Here is a 26183-nt window from a genome sequence, read left to right as displayed (position 1 = left end):
CGGCACACCGGCCGTACCTTCCGCCCTTGAATCATTGATGTTTCGGGGGTTTTAACAAGGAGGAGGGAAAAGGCACGAACACGATCGGCAGCCTGGCGGTGAAGGAGAACTGTGCCGTTCTTTATCGCGTTGAATCTTTGTCTCCACGGCGCGATCGGAGCCACTACGCGGTTTCTTCTCGCCGTGAAGGTGTTACCCCACACAGACTCTCCGCCGGGGGTCTACTACGTCACAGATCCCCAGAAGAAGAAGAAGAAGAAGCCCTATCCTTTCCAGAGAGCTCAGCATTTAACAGAGACGAGTGACAAAATTTTGGTTTTGTTCTGAGGAATCACGTAACGCACCCGGAAGGGAAACCCAGCGTTGGGAGTTTTGAAGTCCGACAATCATCTAGCAGCTGACGGTAAAACATTCCCCAGATGGAGCCGGGCATTTTACAAGGAATTTTAATGGCACATAAGAGTTAAGCTCCTGCATCATTCTTCCTTTTCAACAACTGTACCAGCTCAACTTTGATCCTGAGAAGGAAAAAAAAAACCCGCCTGAACTTGGGCTGCATCGTTTCTTGGCCAGTTTGGTTCGGGTCAAGTGGAAGACATCTGGTGCACGCAGCGTGCCTCGGACCTGCCGGAGATCTGTTCCAGGCAGCTGCTTGTGCACCTTCACTTAATGTCAATTACATATTGAAGTCTGTTTCTGTTTAAAAAAACCCCCCATCATATCGCAGCTGGATCTCACCGTAAAGCAGCAGGTGCGCCGACTTTACCTTGGTCGGCCGCCGCCACGTTCCTCGCACTGACAATAAAAGAAAATCTGGTACCATCTTTCATTGTACAGTATGTTGAATTCTATGTGTGGGGGAGAAAAAAGAAAAGCAGACAAACAATTCAAAAACGAGCCGGCAGCGGATCTCAACTAACTGCAATTTAATTGACAATCAAACTCTCGTGTTTAACAATCAGGCTGAAGTAGTTTGAAGTGCACCGCGGCGCCGCCAAAGCCACTCTCCACTTTTAACGGGTTTTATGGGGTGAGTCGCTGAAAAGGCAAAGAGAAGTTCACCTCCAGAATGCACTGGCTGAATGAAAGCTTTCCACAGAACCCACAGAGCTCTGGATGCAGAGTTACTGTCAGTTAGAGGTAGAAAGATAAAAGGCGCCGGGGGAATTATTTTAGGGGAATACTCGTGCGTGATAAGTAACACGGGCTGCTGGCCATTGATATTTTAAAGTGGTTTTTATGTTGCCTGTAAAACGGTGACGTTTTTAGAGGACAATGTATCTTCCGCTGTGAGCAGCCTATCCATGAACGATCGCTGAGGGACGTTTCCTACGGAGCTGAACCCCATAAAAAACCCCTCTCTCATGTCTCAGCCGAGTCTGGAGGTTTTTCACTCATTGCCTACAGCTGAGGCTCCTGGAATGCGCATCCAGTGTCTGACGCAACTGTTAGCACTGAAATGATGAATTCCTGTTGTGCGTGTTTAGGTCTTAACAGCTCAACATTCCCTAAACCTGGAAGACAAGCCTGCATCTCATTGGCACCTGAATTGACCTCAACCTTATTCAGATCTCCCCCCCCCCAAAAAAAAAAAACCCCACACAGCTTTAAGCCTTGATTCCCTGTTTTCTTATCAAAAACGATTGGATTGTCCTCGCCATTTGTGTTTTTAGTTTGGATGTCATCACTGGTGTTGAAGAAAGACTGATATTCTGTACATTCAGTCGTGTGCAAGTTTAATTCAAGCAAATTCTGTTCATCCCTGTTCTGCCTTGTTCGACTGATCCCTGATTTACCTCAACGGTGGAAAGTTACACTTGTTATATCAGTCCTGAGTATCATTACCTATAAATCATTCAGTCTGCAATACAGGGGAACAGAGGAAAATACGAATCAAGCAACAGAAACATAGTGGATGTACGAGGTAGAAAATATTTGCAGATGCGACTCCATTCTAGCTCAGGAGGGCACGGGGTGTGTCCCGGTCCATAAAACGGTGCTCGGTCTCAGTGCTGTTCAACTCCGGAGCTGACAAATGTCTTTTCCTGCCCTCCGTCTGCCCGTCTTGGGCCGTCTGGGAGGGTGGGGCCGCCTGCTTTTTGGGCCTACCATACCCACCTGCCTTCCTGGGTGTGGTGCTGGGTGTCAGGGGGGCTGGTGGTGGCGGTGGAGGAGGACGGGAGCGAGGGGTCCCAGAGGGTGGCACCGGGGTGAGAGCCAGGCAGACGTCCCCCACGCTGAGCTGGCGGCACCGCAGGCCGCACAGGCAGGCCGTTCTTTCAGGGCGGCACGACGACCAACCTCGCCCGCGCACGAAGAAGGGATACTCCTCATACACGTCTACATACTCCTGCAACACAGAAAGACGTAGCGGCAATTGAGGCAGTGCAGCTCCTTTACTTGGCCACTAGGTAGCAGTATAGCTCCAGACTTGGCAAAATAATTGGCATATATGCTATGTGGACATAAACATCAATACACACTGCAACACTCTCACCCCCCGCCCCCCGCCCCCCCACCTCACTCTCTCGCTTCACCTGGGAGTTGTGGTCGTGGAGCAGGACGAGGAGGCACGAGAGGGAGGGACGGGAGGCGGAGGGAGTGATGCTCTGCACTGTGCAGCAGCTCAGGCGCAGGCCTCGGCGCACCAGCGATCCCAGCAAGAAGTCCTCCGTCCGCAGGTCCTCAACCCTTCTCAGCTGCCCGTCCCAGAGCTCGATCAGTGAGCCGGCCGCGAAGTGAGGCAGGAGCCAGGGAACTGCTTCGGGATCGGGAGAGGGGGTGGAGGGCAAGGATGGGGATGAGGGGTAGAAGGGAGAGGGCCGACTGGAGATCGAGACTCGGAAGTCATCCTTTTTGACATAACCAGGGGATACTTTGAAATTCGGCGAGGAGAGGGGACGTTGTGCTAAAATGAAAGGCTTAAACAACTCGTGTGGGGGTTTGTTGGGTTTATTGTCCCAGATGGCAGAAGGAGATTGGCTCGACGTGGTCATGGTTGGCGGACTTGTCCAGCTGTAAGGATCATCCATCAGCCTGTCTCTCCTCTTCACGTTGTGGCCGCTGTTCCCTCCAAAAGCCTGTCTCTGTGCAGTCAAACTGAGCTGTTGCCCTAAAAGCGGCGCATCACACCTGTAGCTCGCCCGAAACCTGTGCACATCCTCATTGAGGAGGGTGAGGAGTCTGGGTTCAAAGGGGAAGTGCAGGTGGCCCGGCTGGAGGGCCGGTGGGCGTGCGTCCCTGCCCTGTCCAGAGAGGGGCCCACGTGCCTTGGGATGGTCCCATCCAGAGTGAAGGGGAGTGATTTCTGTCAAGTCTGCTGCGAGATGTTCTCTGTTCTTGGTGTTGTGTGTTGTGTGCGTCTGGGTCCATGGCTGGTACAGCGTGGTCACTCTTCGAGGAATGGGTTGGAGGGGGAATGCGTTCCTGGATTTCAACACGTCAGAGCCATGGCGAGGGTAGGGCACCTTGAAGGTGGCGGCGTCTGACAGCTGCTGCAGCGCATCTCGTCTTTGGTCCCTCTTTTTGGGCGGGGGGGTGCCCCTGTCTGGAACCAATTGGCCACTCATTGGCTTGACCTCGCCTCTCTCACGCCGGCATCTCACGCGCTCCTGTGGGACGTCCAGGCGCTGCTTTGACCTTGGGACTCAGATTGCATTATTCTCTTGCCAAACCTTCTTCAGGCGGACAAATCTGAAAAATAAGAACACGGGAATTTGGAACACCCTGCTGCTTCATAAGGATGCCATGGAGCTGTTATAAAGAATTTCAATTCAGATTATTGGTTTTCTTTGCTCTCAGACTAGAAGCACACCGCCTGACTTCAAAAAATACCCATACGCACTTTCTGTCTGTCTTTATTTGCTTCTCTGCATTTCTCTCTCTCTCTCTCTCTCTCTCTACTTCTACACAAATGTTAAAGAAAAATGATTTTCTCTCCTCTTTGTCAGCAACCCCGTGAGTTTATAAAAGGTAAATAAGCCCCTATGAACAATAATAACACCATCATGTCAAATTGAAAGCCTTCCCGCCACCAATGGCTTCATAAAGAGAGATAATGAGGAACCTGAATTCCTTTCAGGGAAAAAAGTAACTATGGTGACAAAGTACTTTACAGCATAAGAGAGAGATATTGACTTTTTGGCAAAGGGAGGAGAAATTGCTGTAAACTGCTGTAAAGCTTTAGAACACGTACCACATACACATACCGTGCTATTAAATCAGTGATAAATTAGTGTAGTGATTAAAAGATCACACACAGGTTCCACACACCTGCCCTTGGACGTTGCTCAAGTATTCAAGGTTTCCCCGGCTCCATGGATATACAGTGTGTGTGTGTGTGTGTGTGTGTGTTTCTGAATAGCTAATTAAGGAGCCAAAGGGAGGGCGAGGGCAGCAGAGAAGTTTTCACGGCTGGCGACGCAAAGCTCATCTGAATGGCCGGCATTATGTCACCATCATACCGCTGCACCCGGCATCACCGCCTGGCTGAATGGGCCTCATTCACTCCTCCTGACAGGCACGTCTGTCATTCTAGCCCTCGCCCCATTGTGCGCGTGTGACCTCATTGTGAGATGGCGAGAGACAACACCCTCACATAGAAACACATTCCTGAGAGAGCGAGCTACTTGTGGCTGGTATTGACTGACAGTAACCTAGACGGATGCACAGACAAGGAAGCAGAATCGCTCTAGATAGGACGGGCATAGAGAGAGAGAGAGAGAGAGAGAGAGGCAGGTGAGACAAGACAGTACAGATAGAGAGGGTGCGCAGGCCAAAATCACCTTATGAGGCAAGCAATTCACTACATACCACTAATCTATGGAAATTAAGTGCATTTACAGCAGCGCTTAGCAGGTTTGGAGCCAGCGAGATAACTAGAATCCTCTCTGAGGGAACAACCGGTTTGCATATCACCTGCCATAGCGGTCCATGTACAGCCATGTCCAATCCACGCTATTATCAGTCTTATCAATAGGCATTCTGCGCCCAAATTCAAGCTGAGATGCTGTTTCTGTGTCGTACAGGGAGTCGGATGAATTCCTCTGCAGACGTTCGGCATTCACATAATGTATAAATGTATGAATAGGCAGGGTCAGCGCACCCCGGTTATTTTTGGATTGATATGCGCAGGCGGAGTGGATTCAATGGTATTTTCTTCCATTCCACAACGTCCTTTTCACAATCCATCCCATTGTCCATCAATTCATGAAATGATCGGTCCATCTGTCCAACCATCCAACTAGCCAACCATTCAACAGCACGTTCAATCAATCCATCCATCCCTCCATTTAGACGCTCTCATGCATTCATCGTCCATCCGTGGTCTCACAAAATAAAAACGTTTCTTTAGTCACATGTCGTCCTACTCACCTGTCTTGTTGCTGTCTATCCACCACTTCTTAGGCTTCCCAGCACTTGGGAACATCCAGAGCAGTTCAACAGACGGCCAGACACAGCCCTCTCTCTCTCGCTCTCTCTCTCTCTCTCTCTCGCTCTCTCTCTGCTCCCTCCTACTCACTTTGGCATTTTACACCCACATTCCGTCAGTCCTCATAACCTGAAAGAGATTTCACTCTCTTTTATTCTTTCCTCTCTCTCTCTCTCTCTCTCTCTCTCTCTCTCTCTCTCTCTCTCTCTCTCTCTCTCGGTCTGCGTCTCTCTCCCCTCTTCCCCTGCAATCTCTCACGTCAGGGCCTACCCCTCTCGCTCTTATGTACGTGACTACTCAGCACCACTCTCTGCTAAGCAAACTCTCACCTTGTAATCAGCCTCCACTTCTCCCTCTCCACATCCACCTCTCTCTCTCTCTCCCCCTCTCTCTCTCTCTCCCCCTCTCTCCCCCTCTCTCCGGCTGCATGTATAATTAGACGCGAGGCTGCTGTGCGACTCCTCAGCTGATAGTAGGTGGATGGCTGCCCGATGGCTCTGGCGCCATGCCTGGCTGCAGAGAGGGTGGTAAAACCATGCCGTAGCTCCGGACCCATGCGAGCACGCACAAGTATGAGGGACGCTTACACATCATGAGTGAAAAGAAGGGAGATGACACTGAAAACACAGCTCCTAATTATCTACCAGAGCAGCCTTTTGGGGAACGCAGACCTTCCTCACCTGATCAACATAGACACATACTTTATATGAAGCCAACTACAACAGTGGGTGCACAGCAGTGTGAGCTGGGAGACATCTCATCCACTGATGGACCTGTCTACCAAACAGCATCTCATTTCTATGCAAATTCAAAATAAAACCAACATGAAAGGTAAATAGTGCAAATGTGGACGTGTATGGCAATCCGTTGATTTAGGATGAGGTAGTCACTTTTTAAAGGTCACTGGTTTTTCATATTTTAGTTTCTAGTTACTTTTCGCAACAGTTTCTAGTAACTACTTTAGTTTTACTAGTCAACATGTATTAGATACTAGTAATTATTTATTAGGTACTAGTAACTATTCCAGTTGTTACTAGTAACTATCGCAATTTTACTAGTAACAATTTTGCCATTAAATCCTATGGGACTCCATGTTTGAGATATCAAATATTTGTCATCTATATATATCATCTATTCAGATTGTTACTAGTATCTATTCCCATTGTTACTCATATCTATTTAGATTTTACTAGTCATTATTTGGGTACTCGTACGTATTCATTAGTGACTAGTGCTTTTGCCTGTCGTTACTAGTAACATTTTTATTTTTACGTGTAACATTTTAGATAAAACTATCAACAAGCTGTTATGAATAGTCATTTCTCATGTCGGGTAAAAATGCATCGTTACTGGTAAAACCAAAAATGTTACGAGTAACAAACAGTGAGAAATGGCACTAGTCCCTAATGAATAAGAACTAGTTCTCAATATGTTGATTCGTAAAATTGGATTTGATACTGGTAAGAATCAGAATAAACACTACAAACACAGAGCCCCATAGGATTCAATGACAAAATTGTCCAAATTGTACATTGTAATAGTTATGAGTTACAATTTCAATAGTTACTAGTATAAAATAAACAAGTACTAGTACCGAATACACAGTGTTGCCAGGTCTGTGGTTTTCCCGCCGAATTGGGCTACTTCTCAAGTATTGCTGTGGGTTGAAATTGTTGTCCGCTGGTTGGGTGGAACTTTTTTTTTGGGCAAATAACATTAATAATATGTATGAATAAAAATGTAAAATAAATAAAAAAGGGGCTGGGGATGATGTATGGAACGGTACGGAACAAAACTGCACACACAACACACACACACACACACACACACACACACACACACACACATACACACACACACACACACACACACACACACACACACACACACACAAATAAATTGATGGATTAACACAAACGAAAAATGATTATTATTATTATTCCATTAATCCACTTTCTTGGATTAAATAGCTATGTACAGTTCCTATCTATCTATCTATCTATCTATCTATCTATCTATCTATCTATCTATCTATCTGTCTGTCTGTACGTCCCCTCTGTCAAAAAATATCTCTCTATCGCTCTTTCTAACATCCTAGCTCTCCCCTCCCCCGCTCTCTTTCTCTCTGCTTCCTATCCGTTACTCATTACTTTTTCGCGGCTTTTTGCAACTTGCATTTTCACCTTTATTTCAAATTTGTTTGCATTGTTATTTGGAACTGCTCAAATTTGTGTGTGCAACATTTTTAGATCAGCGCTCACAATAACACCATCCACCCCCCCCCACCCCACACACACACACACATATGGTTATGTGCACTTCCCTCGTTCAGTCATATCACTCCTCTGCCCACACACACACACACACACACACACACACACACACACACGCACACACATGCACATGCACAAACACACATAAAATGCCATCCTGCCATCCATCCAAGCTGCTACGCAGGCCCGAGCACTGACATTATACAAAAAATGCAACTAGAGATAAGTTGTCTCCGGTTCCTCCGACAAAACCACCAAAACCTGATAATGTCAACTGTGATGAACCATCTTAACTGGCAGTCATGAGTTTTTGATTTGTCAAATTCCCCATTGTCTTATTAACAAGAGTTATCTGTAGCAGTTATCTCAGCTGTTGATCACTGATGTTCTATGTAGTATCTGTTGATAATACTATACTATATATATATATATATATATATATATATATATATATATATATATATATATATATATATATATATATATATATATATAAATAATTGTTTTTCTTTAAAAAAGTATTTGCATATGCTGAGTGCAATGATGTGTATGTATGTATGTATGTGACAAATAATCTCTTGACTTGGAAACTTGAAATCACTCTCCAAGGCATGTGCGCAAGGTTTTCTAGTTTTCAGATATTTTGACCACTAGATGGCGCCACTGAGACAGCCAGTTAAATTCTTATGGATGGTTTACACCAGGGGACGGGAACCTTTTTGGCTGGGAGAGCCAAATATTTCTAAACGTATTTCCTTGTGAGCTAGATCATATTTAATAATGCAACTTATGCTTGCATTTTTTTCAAGTAAGGCATACATTTTTAATCTATAACACATCTCTGAGTACTTAAAAAAGCGCTCTATATGAAATGCTTTTTACCATTAATGCGACTTGTTGGTGCTGCATGGTTTTGCTGATGGCCTTGTAGTCTGGTTCATACGTAGTGAGGTCAAGCTTCATGCTGCGTTGAGGCTTCATCGGTTCAACGTGAGCGTTGGTTGCTCTTAATGTTTCTCAGATGCCAGAAAGACTGCTCACATGCGTATGTAGAGCCAAACATGGTCAATACGGCAATACTCACACGCTGCATTGTGTGGCGTGTGACGGGAAGCTCGTTCCAAGTTTTAAGAATCAGCTGGTCTTCAGGTTCAAGTTCAAGTTCAAGTTCAAGAGATTATTTGTCACATACATATTGAAGTTTTTTCCTTCTCTGTCCACTTGTGTTCAGCTGATTGGTCCCACTCGAGGCAGGGAGTTTTCTTAATGTGTGTCTGTCGTACAGAGGGGATCGGCGCACGTGCTCGTAAGCAGCCCAGCAGTGGAACGTCATTCCCCCTGCGCCCAATTGCATCATAATTATCCACCATTATTAGTTATTATAATCCTCAGTGATATATAGAATTGTGGCCTGCGTTCCGCATGTTGAAATGAATAATAAAACTCTCGCCATGTCGGCGCACCAGGGCCAGAAAGAGACCCGGGAGGGGCAGGGCGGCGAGTAGAAGGCCCCCCCGGAGTCTTTCTTTCAAAATTGTAATTTCTCTTACCTGTTTCACTTTAAAATGACACAGAATAATTATTTATTACTTGTTCATTGTGAAGTAAAACATTTTGCCCAAAATTGTCTGCAGGCCGTATACCGTCATCGAAAGAGCCGTAACTGGCTCGCGAGCCATAGGTTCCCGACCCCTGATTTACACTACAACAGTAGTCCTCAACCATTTCCCCCCCCCGCTGTGTGCCCCCTTCACTGGCATTGGGAGAAAAAAAAAGAAAATTAACATAAATTATGTACTGTATGTGTTTTTTTAAATCATTATATAAATATATATATATTTTTAAAATATATTTTTTAACACATTTTCTTTCATTTTTGGAGTACCCCCTGCAGTACCCCTAAGGGTACCAGTACCCCATTTGAAGAACACTGTACTATAATAACTGGCAAAAATCATTGCTATCATTACTATTTAGTATTACGATCTCACAAGCACGCAGCGCTGGACCCTTAATGATAACATATTGTTATTGCTCAGCCTTCTTTTTATTTGTCATCTTGGCATTTTCTGGGCTTTAAATTTCTGAACCACAACAATGATATGGTTAGAGGTCTCGTTAGAACCGGGACATTTCAGACATCTTGTTATTCAATAGTGACATACATTCGGAGCAGAAATGACATAAAAACGTTGTAATTTCCTTAGTTTCAAGAGCTGGCCACTTTGTGACATCATCATCCGAGGTCATATAAGTCAAAACTTCATCTCTCGAAAGTCATTCTCTTCCAGCCACTTGTGAGTGCGACGCCTGGATAGACAATTTGAGCCGTTGCTGCATTTAAAGGAAACTCGGAAAACTGTTGAAACTCGTGCTGCGTTTTACAAAACAATGGGACACGAACAGCCAATCGCCCAGCAGGAGTGCCGCTGCTTCCTCCGCTCTCTCCCCGTCCGCGGCGCTCTCCAGCCGGCATGGCAAAGAGGGGAAGAGGCCCCCTAGAGCCAGTCTTACTCAAACACCAACTTGCACTCGAACTCGCCCTCCTCCCAACCCGAGCCCAGAGTGGCCCCTATCCCCGCAAAAGGAGAGCGATTGAAGAAAGAATCCGCAATTTTCAGTGACGTCTCGTCCGACACAGAGTGAGTCCCTCGGTCCCCTCCAAACGTCCTGCATATAATCACAGAGCGCAGATTCGGGAACCGCTAATACATACTTAACATGACAAAACAGGACCCTGTCTATTGCTGCCTGCAGCTATATTTATTAGGGGCCAGCCCCAAAGGAATACGATGTGATTTCGGGGCAGTTCCAACATGGCGTCATTTGAGTTTCATTCAAGATTCAAGTTTCAAGATTCAAGATTTTTATTTGTCACATACATATACATACTTCCATACATATATGCAGTGAAATGTAATGCAACGCACCCGGTGATAGCGCACAATAAGTCCTAGGAAAAAAAATAAAAGTAGAAAATTCCTTTCTAATAGACCGACTAACTGACTCCTAAAACGTAATACAGTAAGTGGAATACTTATAGAATAAGATAAAAATATAAAGAATAAAATACAATAAAAATAAATTCATTCATAAATTCAATAAATTCATACCGATCGGTTCAGTATTGTGGAAGGAGTTTGTGGTCAACAATCGCTACCTCACCAAGATGGCGTCACACATGCTACAATGGAGAAATCATTGTGCACATGGGCGAGTTGACAGAGTACACAAATCACACGACTCAATAACTCAAATCTTACAAAAATCCTGTCAACTACAGATAGAGTCACAATTGGACTTTCAAAGAATATAAGATACAAATTCTTAACCATATGAAGTTACAAATTGACTGGTATTATTTCACCAAAAAACAATTTTATTGAACAAAGTGCAGTGTATTTTGCATCATACAAATATATACGCTTCTGAGGACAACTGACACGCACCAGAGTAAGTACAAAAAAACTCCCCCAATAACATCACTGTCAGAATTTAAGGACATTCCAGAGATATCAATGTATACAAACTTCCTGAATTATAATTACTCGTAACAATAACTATAAGAAATTACATAATACAAGGCATATGTATTTATTGTGTATGTGTTTTGAAATAATTATATTTTATACATACATACATATTAATACATATAATTATATATATATATTTTTTTTTAATTTATATATTTGTTGACACATTTATTGACATACATATTTATTTATATAATTATTGACATATTTATTACTCAGTGCGACCCAAGCAAGTCACATTGCCCTGGGCGGCCTGCTGTGGTCCACATTTAATCCACATCGGTATATATTTCAGGCAGAAATGAGTGAAATACTGAAATACTGAACTGTGGAATAGTGGAAACTCGCAAATTTGTAATTGCTGTCGATACAAAATGATGGTGTGTTTTACCGGAAACTTTGAAAACTGGAATATGTACCTTACACGATCGCAGTGTATTGCTGCCTGCAGCTATTACTTATTGTTAGGGGTCAAGCCAGCAGGCAGGCACGGTTTATATCCCGTTTCAACCGCTAAGTCACAAACATCCCGTGGTTCAACTTTCATCCAAATCGATCCACATACGGAGCAGACTGGCACACAGTGTGTTGTTGAACAAAGTTTGGCCAATGATCCAATTTCTCCGATTGATTGATTGAACGTCCATCCGTACACGTGCCTGATCAGTGCGTTCTTCCCGGGAAAGGCGTACCCCGCCACTAAACAACGTGAACACCTTGGATGGTGCCAGTTAAACAAATATAGAATACATATCAAATACGATGTGTAAAATATGTTTAAAAAAAAAACCCCATTTATTTTGTTTTCTTTCGCTAAATATTACCGCTTTAAAGCCGCTGATTGCGCCTGAGAAATGGTAATTTCTTCGATTGAAAACAGACATTTTCCGGATCAATTGATTATGAATAAAGTGAGGGTGCACCGCGTGAATATCACAACAGAGAACGGACAAGAAAGTAGCGCAGGCAGAAAAGCCAGAGGGGAAACGGGAAGGGCGGCGAGAGAGACCCCGAGAGCCAAACCAAACCAACAGACGTGTCGTCGCTTGGTATCGTCCAAATTCTCCCTTCCCGCCGCTGCCCACCCCCCCCCCCCCCCCCCCCTTTGCCGGACAGGCCGAGATGGTACGGTCCACAAACCCGGGACTGGTTGGCTCCCTCCTTGAGGAAGCTCGGTCCAGGCGCTGCTCAGGGACGCGGGCGGAGGGCAGGGAGGCAGTCGCCTTAAAGCCGCGTTAGCGACCGTTAAAACCCACCTGGACACGGGAACCAGGAGATGACTCACCACTAAGTCCGTAGTTCAGCCCATATCGGAGTGAAGCTCGGTCCCAGACACCGGCCTGCCCAGCACCATGAACGCGTCCTCAGCAGCCAGCCTCCACAGCAAGCGCCTGCCCTGTGAGTAGCGCTTTATTATTCCCAATTCATTTGTATTCATCTGTTTTTATTTTTATTTTAATAGTATACACTTTTACTTATTTATACGTTTATTCATATTTTATTTGTATTTTATTATACTTACGTTTTAATTTAGGATAGAACTATATAAAAAAAAAAAAAAAAAGAAATAAAAATTGAAAAATAATTTCTCGTGTCTCAACATCTCGACTCACATCTGTGGTAGACACGAACCCATGCTATTGTGTGTGGCAAATATGCATAAAGTCAACTACCTCCTAACTTTTTAGGCAATTCTATCAACAGTTCTGAGAGTGTCCATATTTGGGTGTAGGCAGAAGAGTTCACACTGGGATATAAATCAAAGACACAATCCTTAAGTCCTGCTCACCTGGTTTGGTTAGAGTTAAAGAACAGCAACAAAAAAACAACTGTGTGTGTGTGTGTGTGTGGTTCATATACATTTCAGGGAAGATGGAGTGTATCCCCACTCTCTGCACGTGTGTACCGCTGTGTTTTTTGTTTTTTTTTACCTTTCCATTACAAAGAAAGTGCAATGTCAAAAACAAACCAATGCACAATTCAACAACACCCACTAAAGCCACAACACTCACGTCAGTCCTTCTCCAAACATTCTCCCACACCGACTTGACACGACACAACATAACATTTAACTGGGGAACATCTCCTTGTCTTCTTGATTGCTTCCCTCCTTTTCCCACCCGGTCGTCCCCATTGTGAGTGTGCGTCTGCCTGTTCATCTGTTCTGTGAGGTTTAAACTCCAAAGTGGGACAGAGAGCCAGCGACTGGAAGCTTTTTTGGCAGTGCTGACTATTCAGCCTGTGTGTTAAATGGCTGCTGTAGTTTTGATGTCGCCTGAAGTGATGCAGGCTGATAGAAGTGCTGCGCCAGCCCAAATTCAGACAGGGATGTTGAATCGTCGCCATGACTAATGTTCACTAATACCAATTGAATGGGTCACACACACACACACACACACACACCCACCCCCACCCAAGCAGCCCTTGGCCGGACATGATGACACTAATGCATAGGGACATGCACACAAACACAGATAAAGACCTCGATACGAAGAACACACATGGACACACTCACGCATCTACAGTCACTTACTCAGACAGACAGATACACACACAAACACACGGATACACGCACACACACACACACATACTTTTGTGTGTCTGGATTGAGGCGCGGCCCCCAGACAAAGATCTGTTATTCCTAATGGGATTGGGTTTGTACATCGGTCCTGCTTGATTACAGCAGGGATCGGCAGATGTGCAGGCCAGCACCATAGACGTGTCAACCCAGATAGCACTGACCAGAATGGTAATTGAATTAGTCCCGGTGAGATCAGCGCATGATTGTGTACAGCTAAACAGGCTCAGGCCGTGACTCAAGATAGGGTGTCCCCCTATCTGTTGCTCTGCCCTGCCCTGCCTCCTTGTACCGCCGCTCCACTGGTAAAGGTCTCGATTGTGTTGGAATGCCGCTCATTGGGGTATAGGACTGTTAACAGTTAAACCAGCTGTTGCCAGTGTGTTATAAAGTTAGATGACAGGCAGGAAGATAGAAATTGATGGATCTCTGTATGGTCTTAGGCTGTGTGCAGTGAATGGAATACACAGATGGAATCCGAGTGATAGAATGGTTTAGACTGGGTTGGACCAGTGTCCAAAGACTTTAAGGTTATGAGTTAAAGTGGCAGGAACGTCAGTAAAGAATGACAACCCTGCTGTACTTTTTGGCCAGTTTTTTGTTTTTTTTTTTCTTTTCATATCAGATACTATACTGTCTTGAAACAAACAAGAAGATGTTTAACGTCCAACGAGACGAGGCAGAGTCTGTGAGTCAGAGACTGAGAAAAGGCTTCCTTTTAGTAAATACCAAGATCATTTGGTTTTGAGGTTGTTTTGGTGTGTACGTCTGTCTTCACCAAACAGCCTTGACTCCCAGTGACTCTTTGCCCAAACCACTAGCTGTGTCGCTGCTGTGACCCAGTTCAGCTCCCCTCATTAGTACCCCTACATATCTCCTCTCACGGAAATATCCCATCTGGAGACCCAAGGTCAAGCCTTCAGGAAAAGGCCCCATGTTCTTAAAGGGAAACACTGCCAGTGTATAACTTCCAAATGTAATACATTTGAAAAATAATTTAAATAACTGGAAAATATTCAACAATATTTGTTCAGCCTTAAGAACTTGAGATCATAGTGAGTTGTTTTTGTTCTTGGAATTCACTCACACTCAAGGTTGGGACAAAAAAGCTTTTAGATGCTTTATGGAGGAATTGCTCATTTGGACAAGAACTGATATCCGACCCATGTTTAAATCCTTGTCACAAGTCCGTTTTCTTTATGACAACAGTTGTGAATCGGGAATATCTTTAGCTTTAATCTCAACCCAGACAAGATTCCAGAGGTATGCCCAAGCATTTTGAGCAGTTCCCCAGGCTTAATTCAAAATATACGTTAATCTCTCTCACATGCAGCTGTTCTTGGAAATACCTTTTTTAGAAAGCAATGTGAGGGTCACAATCGTTTTCACTGAAAAGCTCACACGTAATCATATGAAATCTGACATGCGACTGAGGAATGCTTTTGTCTCGGCCCCTCGATGTTCCTTTGAGCAAAGCGCCGGATTCGCCCCCCCATTAAAAACTGCTCATGTGTCTAACACGGAAACAATACTGCCAGGCATCTCCGAGGCGTCTGGATGAGGGGGGAGCCGGGCCGTTTGTACGGCCCTCCATGGTCGAGAACGCAAATGATGGGAGTTGTGATGAAGGTTCGTCAGAATAAGGAGCAACATGTACTGAGAGGGTTCTACAGGGTAAACTGTTTTTCTTGGCTATGGAGAGGGGGGCTCTGTTTTCTCTGCCTATACCAGCGGTTGAACTTAGGGATACTTGTTGGAGAGGGACGTTTCATCATCCTCGTGTCTTGGAGCTGTTGTTTTCATCCTTCCACGGGTTGTTATTGGCTCAATATGCAAGACGATGTCGTTGGCCGTCCAAAGTCTGGTGTATATGTCAGTCGTTAGCTGGTTAATTATTTTGCGCCGCCCAGAATTAATGCCTTGCATTATGCCCATATCGAGGGTAGTGGGACGGGGCGATGACCTACAAACATTCTTATTGTCTGTCAGGGGGGTTTATCAGTGATGTCATTGTTGTCCCCAAACGGTCGAGCGAGTGGTGATGGTGCTGGGCTCGGCTTTGCCACTCTGAAAATAGACAGACTGACACAAATAAAAAGACACACATGCCACGTCTATGTGCACACACACTCACATGGACAAGCACACATTAGAGTGCTGGAACACTCACTCGTGGGAGCGTGCGCGCGCGCGCACACACACACACACACATATACACACACACACACACACACACACACACACACACACTTGGTGTTTAATAATTTACCCTCCTTGCAGTCGGAGCCTGGTATCGATGGCAGGTTTGGGACAAACTCACAACAAGGAAAACTTTCCGACTCTTTCAAAGACAAAGCGGCTTTTAGCGGCCATTGTTAGTTTAAGGTGAAGTACTGTTCTCTTATGCCTTTAAGTGAAGGATCACAAAAAAGATTTTCCTTTATGTTGTTTGTTGGACCCATTAGACTCATTGCCAAGTAAAAGCATCAGTTTTGAATGACTGTGCTAAAAGATGCCCCGATGTGCTAATAGCTGTGAGAGAGCTGTCAGCAGCCTGCAAGGCACAGGAGACACAAGTCAATAGAAAACAAAAGCAAAACAACATGGTAGCTTCCTGTTCACCCTGTGAGCACATCGAAAAGTCTGAGAACTGTTTCGCTCTCCATTCTGCATACTCCATGCTGGATCGTTCCCTCCCTTTTTTGGCCAGTTTATCTCCCCATGACTCAAGCTGTTTGACTTCCAGCCTCCTCCCCACCCTGCAAGATCCCACTGTTGGTAGCTGTCCAATGAAAACCTCTGAACTCCGATTTGAACTTTTTTGGCATAGATCAGAATCTGAGGATCCTCTTGGCATCCCCGCCAACATTTCACAAGCCCCTGGCCAATAAAATATGTTATCTGTGCTATTCTATCTATGTAATTTGTCAAAGTGTGTTCTTGGATCTGGGATTTAAATATTTTTCTCTTCTTGAAATTTCATCCAGCAACAACAGCATCGTTCCTTTGGGATCTCTCAGCCTCTCGCTGATTTTTGCACCGCTTTCTTGTTCCCCCCCTTTTTCTCTCTCTCTCTTTCTCTCTTGCTCTCTCTCGACCCACCAAGGTGCCTGGGCGCACGGTCTAGTCACGCCCCCCCGTTACGTCACTGTTGCCAGGTCCTTGGGACCCACACTACCTTGAAACTCCCTGCAAAGCAGAATGTCTGCTGCTGTTTACACAGGGACCTCTGCCGAAGCTGAACACTTTAGCCAATCTAAAAAACAAGTGGATCACCTGGAAAGACAATCCAAACTGCTTGATGGCCCACATGGGGCCCGTTCTTCCTGGGGTTTCTGCTTCTGCACTCTGACTTAACTTAACACTTGCTTTTGTGCCTCCAATGTAACCTCCAAATCAGGCAGAGACTCACATTAGGAGGCAGCATGAGCTTATAAACCAAATGTTAACTGTATAGCACCAAGACCCTAAAGACTGTAGGTATTGTTGAATAAAACCAGTTCCCACTGTACTTGTATTCATAACCTCTATCAATGTAATAGGCGACACTGGCTTTCATGTTTTTTTAATTTCAGGTTTATATATTTATTTAAGGTGACTATAGCCACGATAAAATCCCCAAACATATCCTTGTGAACACATTTTTTTTCCTGGCATCAAGTATGTCTAGTCCGATGATTCTCAATAGCTCCTTTCTACTTGTCCCTTTGAAGCGTAGGCTCTGGGTTTGTCTTTATGTGGGAAGGCAGAGTGGGAACACGGACACGTCTGGAACCTCTCTGTCCGTTCCAAAATCATTTTATTTTGGCCTTCTCAAATGTCCTTAGTTCCCCCAGTGCTGAGAGGAAGAAGGAAGGAAGGAAAGAAAGAAAGAAAGAAAGAAAGAAAGAAAGGGGCAGTGAGTAAAAGAGAGACTTAGTGAGAGAGAAAAAATGGGAAGCGCATTAAATAGAGGGCTCAAACCCTTTGTCAAGCTGGGACTATTGGACAAAGTGCCTCCAGCTTGTTTATCTTCATCCACTCCTCTGCTTGCCTCCTTTTCCTCCTTCATGAATAGACACTCTGTAGCGGCTGCTGGCAGGGCCGCTGGATGTCATGTGGTTTAAAGCCAAGGGGCTTTGGGGGGCCGGCCACGTGTGACAGATCGGGAATATGATCTCATCAGTAGTGGACATTGTTGCCGGTTGTTTGGGACGTTGACGTCCCTTGTGACTAGTTGCACTAATCAGAGGTCACAGGGATCATCCGTGGCATAGTCACGCAGCATCGATCCCAGCGATTCGATGCAAGAAAGAATTGGATAGGGGTGAGGAATCGATACGTAGAACGCATCTCTGTTTAGCCTCCTAGCTCACCGCAGGCCGGAGTCTCCAAAGGAAAGCTTTCAAATGAGCAATCGATGAGTGTGCAATTATGTGGGAAAGGAGCAGTTAATAAAGGATCGACTCTCCATAATCTGCTCTCCCCTTTTCTTTGAAGAGAGGAGTGAAAGTCACTCATGTGTTGTCCACAAAAATGTCCTAATTGAGGACAGATGAACATTGAGGCCTCCGACTTGTGATGCCATTTTAGAACCAGTGCCAGACTTCATCTCTCATCATTCCATCTATAGAGCTGCCGCTCACTGGATTTTTTTTTTTTGTTTTTTGCACCATTCTGAGTAAACCCTAGAGACTGTTGTGCGTGAAAATCCTAGGAGATCAGCAGTTACAGGAAAAACTCAAACCAGCCCTACTGGCACCAACAATCATGCCACGGTCGAAAACACTGAGATCACATTTTTTTTCCTCATTCTAATGCTTGATGTGAACATTAAGCGAAGCTGCCGACCCGTATCTGCATGATTTTATACATTGCACTTCTGCCACACAATTGGCTGATTAGATAACTGCATGAATAAGTAGCACAGTACAGTGTACAGGTGTTACTAATAAAGTGTGTGTGTGTGTGTGTGTGTGTGTGTGTGTGTGTGTGTGTGTGTGTGTGTGAGATATCCAGACTTTGACAAATACTGCTCCATAGGGCGACGTCCATCTTTCTTATGAAACACAGACACTCTTGAATTTATGAACATATAAAGAGGAAGCTGATGTGACACAAACAGGATTATGCAGACACAAAGTGCACATACAGACGTCTGGTGAAGAATGACTTATCGTATATACAGTACCGTATATCTGTGTTGTCTCTATAGAATGGTCTCTAATACACAAGCAGCCGTGGTCACTTCCAAGGGAACTTTCAACTGTCAGGCTGTGAGTACCTGCATACGCTCAGCCTACATTCAATTACATAACCTCAACCTCATCTCTCATCTGCCTCTTCCTGCAGAGGGACTCAAAATGTCACCCTGGCTCCTGTCTCCTGCAGGTTATGTAAAGAGAAGTGGCTGGAAATGACTTGACCTTTAAGAAAAGACTAGAAGGAGATGACAGTAGAAAACCGTCCTGCGAACTGCCCTGGGAACAGCGCGGCGTTCTTGGTGTTTATTTTGATCGCTATAGTGATGAGAAGTGGCTACAGGCAGGAGGTGGGGTGGGAAAGGTAATGACGGGAAATAAAAGGAAACAGAGTGATGGGGAGAAAAGAAGCAGATATTGTAGCAGCACTCGGCGCTAACTGCCTGTGATTTATTGTCTCGAGGTCAGGAGGCTGAGACTTGACATGCTGCGTGAAACCTGCGAGAACTCACAAGCTTTCCATAGGCAGGTGGTTCAAATTCACTCTGACTCAATTCATCAGCGAGGAGTTTTTGGAAATCTACTACCAGGGCAGGCATGGAGAATCTTTTCCGGACTTCAATACACAGTCAATATCTGCAGTTTAAAATATGATATTCTGATAATGGCTAAATATTGGAATTGTTTCTTTATTAGGGCTTGTTCCATCACAAGCCTTTTATTGATTTTTCTAACTTTATCTATTTGCAAGGCGACAGCATTAAAACTGTTTTACAGATAAATGACTGAAATTGAAATAGTTCAAGGAATATGTGCAGTGATGTTTACAGTCAGAAATGTTTACGTGATATGGGCTATATAGCCAAACCAAATAGAATAGTTACTCTTCCAGCTCTGTTTGTACAGCAAATTTGGGGCAATGCATAGAAAGACTAGAAATTAAATGACAGATTTTGAAAGATGAATCCGTCAAATATGTGTGTTTTGGAGTGGACGTAACTACTGTGCAACATTTCCGGCATTCTTGTTCATGGGAAAGACGCTTTAGTCAGAAATAAAACCTGATAAGCTACGTTTGAGACCCAGTCACCTACAAAGAAAAATGAAAAAGACAGAGGATATTGGAAATGTCTGTGACACCTTGATCATTGTGTCATGGCTCCTCACATTCTCTAGTGACACGTGACATTTTCACCCTGAGAAGATGAGTTTTGTGCATTCGTTTTTGTGTGTGTGTGTGTGGGGGGGGCGGTGTTGGTAGCGTTGTGTGTTTAAGACATTCCCTTGCATATGCAAGGTGCTGCTGTCTCCCAGTCGGTCCCAGGGATTGAGTTGCCCGCTCATCCTGTTTTCCAAATGGCCGCCTGTCTGTCCTAGAGTCAGCTAGAGCCCGCTGCCCTGGAGATGGGCTGTCAGGGGCGGTGACAGGGCCCTGTTCTGTCTCCACGCCGGAGCAGGGGGCTGACAAACGCAGCCATTCTTAAGAAGACAACCTTGCTGGTTGCTCTTAACGCGGGCCCCCTTCCACCCGCCACCATAACTCATGGCTCTCGTCGGAACAATCAGCAGTAGGAAGCGGCGAGGTGGCGTTTGAGCTGGATCTCACATCCTCTGAGAGCCCCGCGGCTATTTTCCCCCTATTGTGGACATCCTGATCCGTCTCCACCACTGGTTAGGACGGTTTCGGAAAAAAATCAGTCACGAGCCGCTCTCTGGCCAGATCATTTTGACGTGTCTCCCAAATTAGACTCCAGGGCTTTGAGCAATTAGCGCAATCCCCCGCCCTGCAGCTTCTAATTATACCTCCAACCCAGACGGGTGTTTTTGAGGGAGGAGAGGAGGGAGGGGCATCGATAGAGGGATCTTAGGAAGTCAGGCAGGAAAACAGAGGGCTGCGTATGTCCTGAGTATCCCAAATATACTGAATGCTACTTCACATAGCCAGGCCTAATTCTAGTTAAATTGACGTTTAGAGTGCATTAAGAACCGCAGCTTTCACCTCGTTTGCCTGTTTAGTCACAACCAGTGCTAAAAAGAGTGCTTTCGGGAGTTGCTGTAAGTAATTAATGCGAGTAATTCGTATTGAAACTGCTTTCCACTGCATTAATGTGCAGTTAGTATCCTAGGTATCCTGGTTGGGGCTCAGAGACTAAACGGTGCCATTTATTTCTGAAAACAAGATAAAAGATTAAGTTTGTAAAGAGAGCCGACGTGAAGCCCACTTCATGAGGCTGTACGGCGTAGACATCTGGACCGTTTGAAAACGAAAATAAGATCATACAAAAATGAAAAGGTGCATAAAAGTCTTGTACGTTTGAAGGCCTTACTGGTGTGATATGCATCGTATCTTTTCTCCTGTTCATTATTTTACACATTTACGCCGAACAGACCTAGGCGCAGTTTGTGCCCGGATCGGCTCCTCTCTCTCTCAGCTCAACGTCACCCCCTTCAGGCGACGCTACCTTTCACCCCTGTGAACCACTGCTGCCACCAAACCCTTCAGAGCTGCTGGTTGAAACCCCTTGTCCTCCCTGTGGTTGTGTTGCTCCAGCGGAGATGGAGCAGGGCCAGAGGGTCCCGGACATGGACGCCACGCAGCAGCTCAAGTTGAAGGAAAGACAGCGCTTCTTCGAGGAAGTCTTCCAGCACGACGTGGACGCCTTCCTCTCCTCGGCACACCTGACCATCAAGGACTACAGGAGACGTGAGTCCAGCCGACGCCTTCCCCCACCAACTTTTTTTTCCAGATCTGGATTCACAAACACACACACACACACACTAGATCCTTCAGTCGTTGGACCATTTCTTTCTCCTCCCGTCTTTGGGCAGCTCCCATCGGCAGCATTTCCTCCATGGAGGTGAACGTGGACCTGCTGGACCAGATGGAACTCATCGAAATCTCAGACCAGGAGGCCCTGGACGTGTTCTTTAGCTCCGCAGAGGAGGGAGTGCTGAACCCCCCCCTGCCAGGTACGGGATTGGGCTGAGGCAGAGTCAGGAGGAGTTACAGAGAGAGAACCAGGGTGGGAACAGAATTAGGGTCAGGGTTTGGTGGTTCAGTGCCGACTGACTCATCAAACTGATGGTTTAGAAAAGTAAACGTGACTCCAATGTTGTCTAATCAAAAGAGTCAGTTTTTCCTGCGGCCACACTCATTGCTCTCTTCAGTCAATTACACTTTGCTCTCTCACATTCTTCCCAAGGACTGTACATTTTTTAATAGTCCCGAGGTATTTTTCTCGTATAAAAGTTGGCGAAATTAAACACTGTTCGTCGTTCATCGAGAAAATGAATTTAAAAAATGAACAAAAAAAACAAAATAAGAATTTAAATGCAGTATGTAAGAATATAAAGATGGAGAGAAAAATAATGCTACAATGTTAATTAAAAAATATTAATGATGCTTTAGAATTTTTGGAAATTGATGAATGTATTTTGAAAAATATGACGGTTTTACCTATTTTCATTTTCACTGGTGTGTGTGTGTGTGTGTGTGTGTGTGTGTGTGTGTGTGTGTGTGTGTGTGTGTGTGTGTGTGTGTGTGTGTGTGTGTGTGTGTGTGTGTGTGTGTGTGTGTGTGCGCACACACACACAAACAATGTAAAAAATACTTGGCAGCTTACACCATATAAGAATCAGTTTTTGAAACTGGTTTAAGGACCTTTTAATGTTTCCTTTTCCCCCCCTTTCCCCCAGGAGCCAAAAACAACAACGGACTCTTCAAACACGTCTTGGAAGGCTTGGATGCCAAGTCCCGCATGTCCTCTACGTCCTCCAGCTCTTCATTCAGCAGCCAGAACGCCAACGGCCAGGAGACGCCGGTGGTCCAGTCGGAGGAGGAGGAGGATGACCGCGACGCCGCGCCTCCGCAGCAAGCTGTCGCAAAGACTCGCTCCTCGCCGCCATCGTAAAAAAAAATAAAATAAAATACAATTTAAAAAAATTTAAAAAAGACACTTCACTGGCTCTCCGAACTTTGGGGACGATAGCGACACGAGAGGCAGGAAGGAGTGGCAACGGCGTGGATATTCCAGGGGGCGCGGTGCCGTTTGGCCTCTCCGGCACCCGACGTCTTCCAAATTCTTTAGATGCTCTGGTTTTGTAACTGTTGTTTTGAATTTCTTTCCTTGGATTTACGACGCCACCGAGTGGATGTTTTGGAGGTGGGGTCATTGTTTGAACTGTGTTTTTGGGTTTTGGGCAACCCCCACCCCCACGCTTCTTACGCTGTAGAAAGTCAAATTCACGAGTAGTCGCTGCTCCACCAGATCCATCTACCGGGCTTTGTACTGCGTTAACAAGGCCTGAGGGTTTTTACAAGGCAATGGATGAAGCATGCGTCAATCTACCTTTTGTTGTTATAAGTGTCGCAATAATAATAATAATTACTATTTTAAAAATCCACGTTTACATATTTGTTTTTCAATAAACAACCCATACACAGAATATTTGCAACTCACCTTTTTTGTCTCATGTTAGATGACAATTTCTTCCAAAGTGTTGGTCTTAACAATAAAAGGCAGAATGAAACCCTTCTATTCTACTCTTGATTTCTTTGCCTCTAGCTTTCGTGAGATAAAAGTCATGGTTATGTTCAAGATAATTATGTTGTCACGTGCGTTAGCGTCGCCGGATCGCCCAGGGAGAAGAATGTTGGCGTTCTCCTCGCAATCCTAGTTTTAATAACACCAGTCCAAAGTCAATCAAAATCAAAATGGAGAAGCAGGAGACGTGCGGACATCACTTTATTCTATTGAGTTACTTAAAGTTGAGTTAATTTTAGTTTGTTTTTTTTATATCAGTTACGTTGCTATCCCAGTGACCATAGGGGCGCTCGTACAATAAAAACCCTTTACTTCGATCACCCCACGCAGGAATGCGGCTGGACTTCATTCAAAACATAAGGAAGATCTGGAAAGCCAGCATGACGGGCAGAGGCAGATTAGCATGTGAGAATGTGTACAACACCAGTAGTTGACATGGGTGTGAGAGGCGGTAAAGGCAGGGTCGCTGCCACCTGTGCTCAAATGTGAGAGGACCTAACAAGGTGCACGCACCCCGCCGGCATGATGCTCTGCTGCTCTCCTTTGTACATACGTTTCTGAATTAATAACTCTTATCGGTTCATTCTGTCATTTTAAAAATGCCTCCAATGTGTTGACGTCAGGCTCTCACGCAAACAACGTTGAACTCAAACTTGAAGTGGAGTTACAAAGTCGATGTGCCACAGTTCTCATTGAGTCGTCTGTGGGAATGCACGGTGCAATCCACATGGTTGAGTTCAACTGTTCAAAGTTATGGATCAATCTATCTATCACTCAGTATCAACCCCGGGACTCAAAATACATGGTTTAGAAACATATGATAAACACACGACAAGGTCTCGGTAGGAGGAGGAGAGATCAGATAATTCCCGCTGCGTTAAATATTCAGCGACCTGTGGGGTGTAATTTGACCCAGAACATGAGATGCTTTTCTGCATATACAGTATATGTATGCAGACCTGCCAACCTGCGTGCGTTTTGTGTACCAACCAAGCAATTTTTTTGTCAAAATAAGCAGGTACAAAATGCCAGCTAAAATAAATAAGAATATATATACATATAATTATTGTACTTTAATTACAGAAGACAATAAATCAATCAATACCAAACTATACCGTACATTTATTGGGTATTTAATTTAGATCCCTGGGATTGGACATGATGGTTCTGTAAACCCTCCCTCTCCTCTCGCTCAACATCCGCTGATACGCAGCATTGAGCGGTACTGTTATCCACCGATGCTGCGTTGCTGAGGTAAAATGGGAAGTGGAGGAGTAATAATCACAAAACATGTAGCCGCAATGTTAACTTATAAAGCGTTGGTAATAGAGATGCACCGATCAGCGGTTTTCAGCTTGATCGGCCATCCACATGTATTTTCCGACTCTGTGCCGGTCAAACTGACACGCCCGATACTGAGCTCATGTACTCGTAAAAATGCTTAAACCCGGTAGGAACGAAATGTAACGTAGTTGACGCTCAGAGAAGAGAGCGAAAGAAAGAAAATGTCAGCAATTTGGAGGTACTTCAAGGTAAACGAAGACTGGATAAATATTCTATCGCCTGACAATATTCCAAAATCGTGCAGACTGTGCATTTATCGCTGCGACTGCAGCGGAGCGTCTGCTCTGGTTGTTCCTAGTGCACAAGCTCCGATTGTGATGAAAACTCTTTTTGAGACTGTTCCGGACGAGTCACTCGGTCAAACGAGTCGCTCCATTGGATTCAGTTGGTTTAATGCACGGTGAGCTCCAGTGTATGAGAGTAAGAGGAGTCGCTCGTTTATTATTATTCTTTTTCTTTTGCAATGATTGCAATTTATTTTGGAATGGCAAGTACCATATAAATATAACAGAAAGGTATATTTGCACTTAGACGTGAAAGAGACTTTCATTTGAAGTTTGAAGTGGACATTTCCATGTTAGTTATATGTTGTGTTCTGTTAAAACTCAGTGAGAGTTACAGGTTGCATTAAACTGAAACTTGGTGACCGTCCATATTCTGTTTTATAGGAACTCAGTGACCATTTCATGTTGTAATTTATTTGATTGGAACTCAGGGACGGTTTCATGTTCTATTATATTTCCATAGTGAATAATGAACAATAATAGACACACCGTGTCATAATCAGCAATCTCACTATTGTGGGAACTGAAAATTGCAGCAGCAGTCCATATGTGCAGCTGTACAATCACATGAGTGTGATCAGGTCACGTGATGTATTTGTCATTGACGTACAGCAGATATACCCAGTGAGACCAAATGATAAGAACATTTGATTTCTCTGATTGCGGATATAAACTCAATAAAAATGATCGGACAACAACGTAAAAGTAATTTAATCGTCAATGTGTTATTATGAACACACATTTGAATGAAAATCTGAATGGGCCGGAATCGGCAGGTCAGACTTCGGAATCGGAGCCGACCAAGAAAATTGCAATCGGTGCATTTCTAGTTGGTAAACGTGTTCTGTAACTTAACAAGATGATGCAGGGGGTATATCCTAATGATATCAATGTGTATACTGTATGTAGTTAGCTGTAGTGGCTTGCATACAAGGTGATTATCCTTGTCACAAGACGCCACGGTGTGATTAACTGATGGGAGTTACTTAGCTGCAGTAACTCAAACACAGAGGAGA

General features: G+C 44.7%; 1 protein-coding gene across 1 annotated transcript; it reads left to right on the top strand.

Annotated features, from left to right (window-relative positions):
- The first annotated feature begins 12425 nt into the window (after nt 1–12425).
- Nucleotides 12426–23513, top strand: LOC307231100 (dysbindin). The gene is made up of 4 exons (XM_080001666.1): nt 12426–12635; nt 21547–21699; nt 21825–21965; nt 22692–23513. Exons 1-4 carry the CDS (start codon nt 12590–12592, stop codon nt 22904–22906), a joined length of 555 nt encoding a protein of 184 aa, XP_079857792.1. The 5' UTR covers nt 12426–12589; the 3' UTR covers nt 22907–23513.
- The last annotated feature ends 2670 nt before the right edge of the window (nt 23514–26183 follow it).

This window comes from Zeus faber (assembly GCF_960531495.2).
Source record: "Zeus faber genome assembly, chromosome: 5".
Lineage (NCBI taxonomy): Eukaryota > Metazoa > Chordata > Actinopteri > Zeiformes > Zeidae > Zeus > Zeus faber.
The sequence above is the reverse complement of the archived record's forward strand: the minus strand, read 5'-3'. Positions and strand labels throughout refer to the sequence as shown.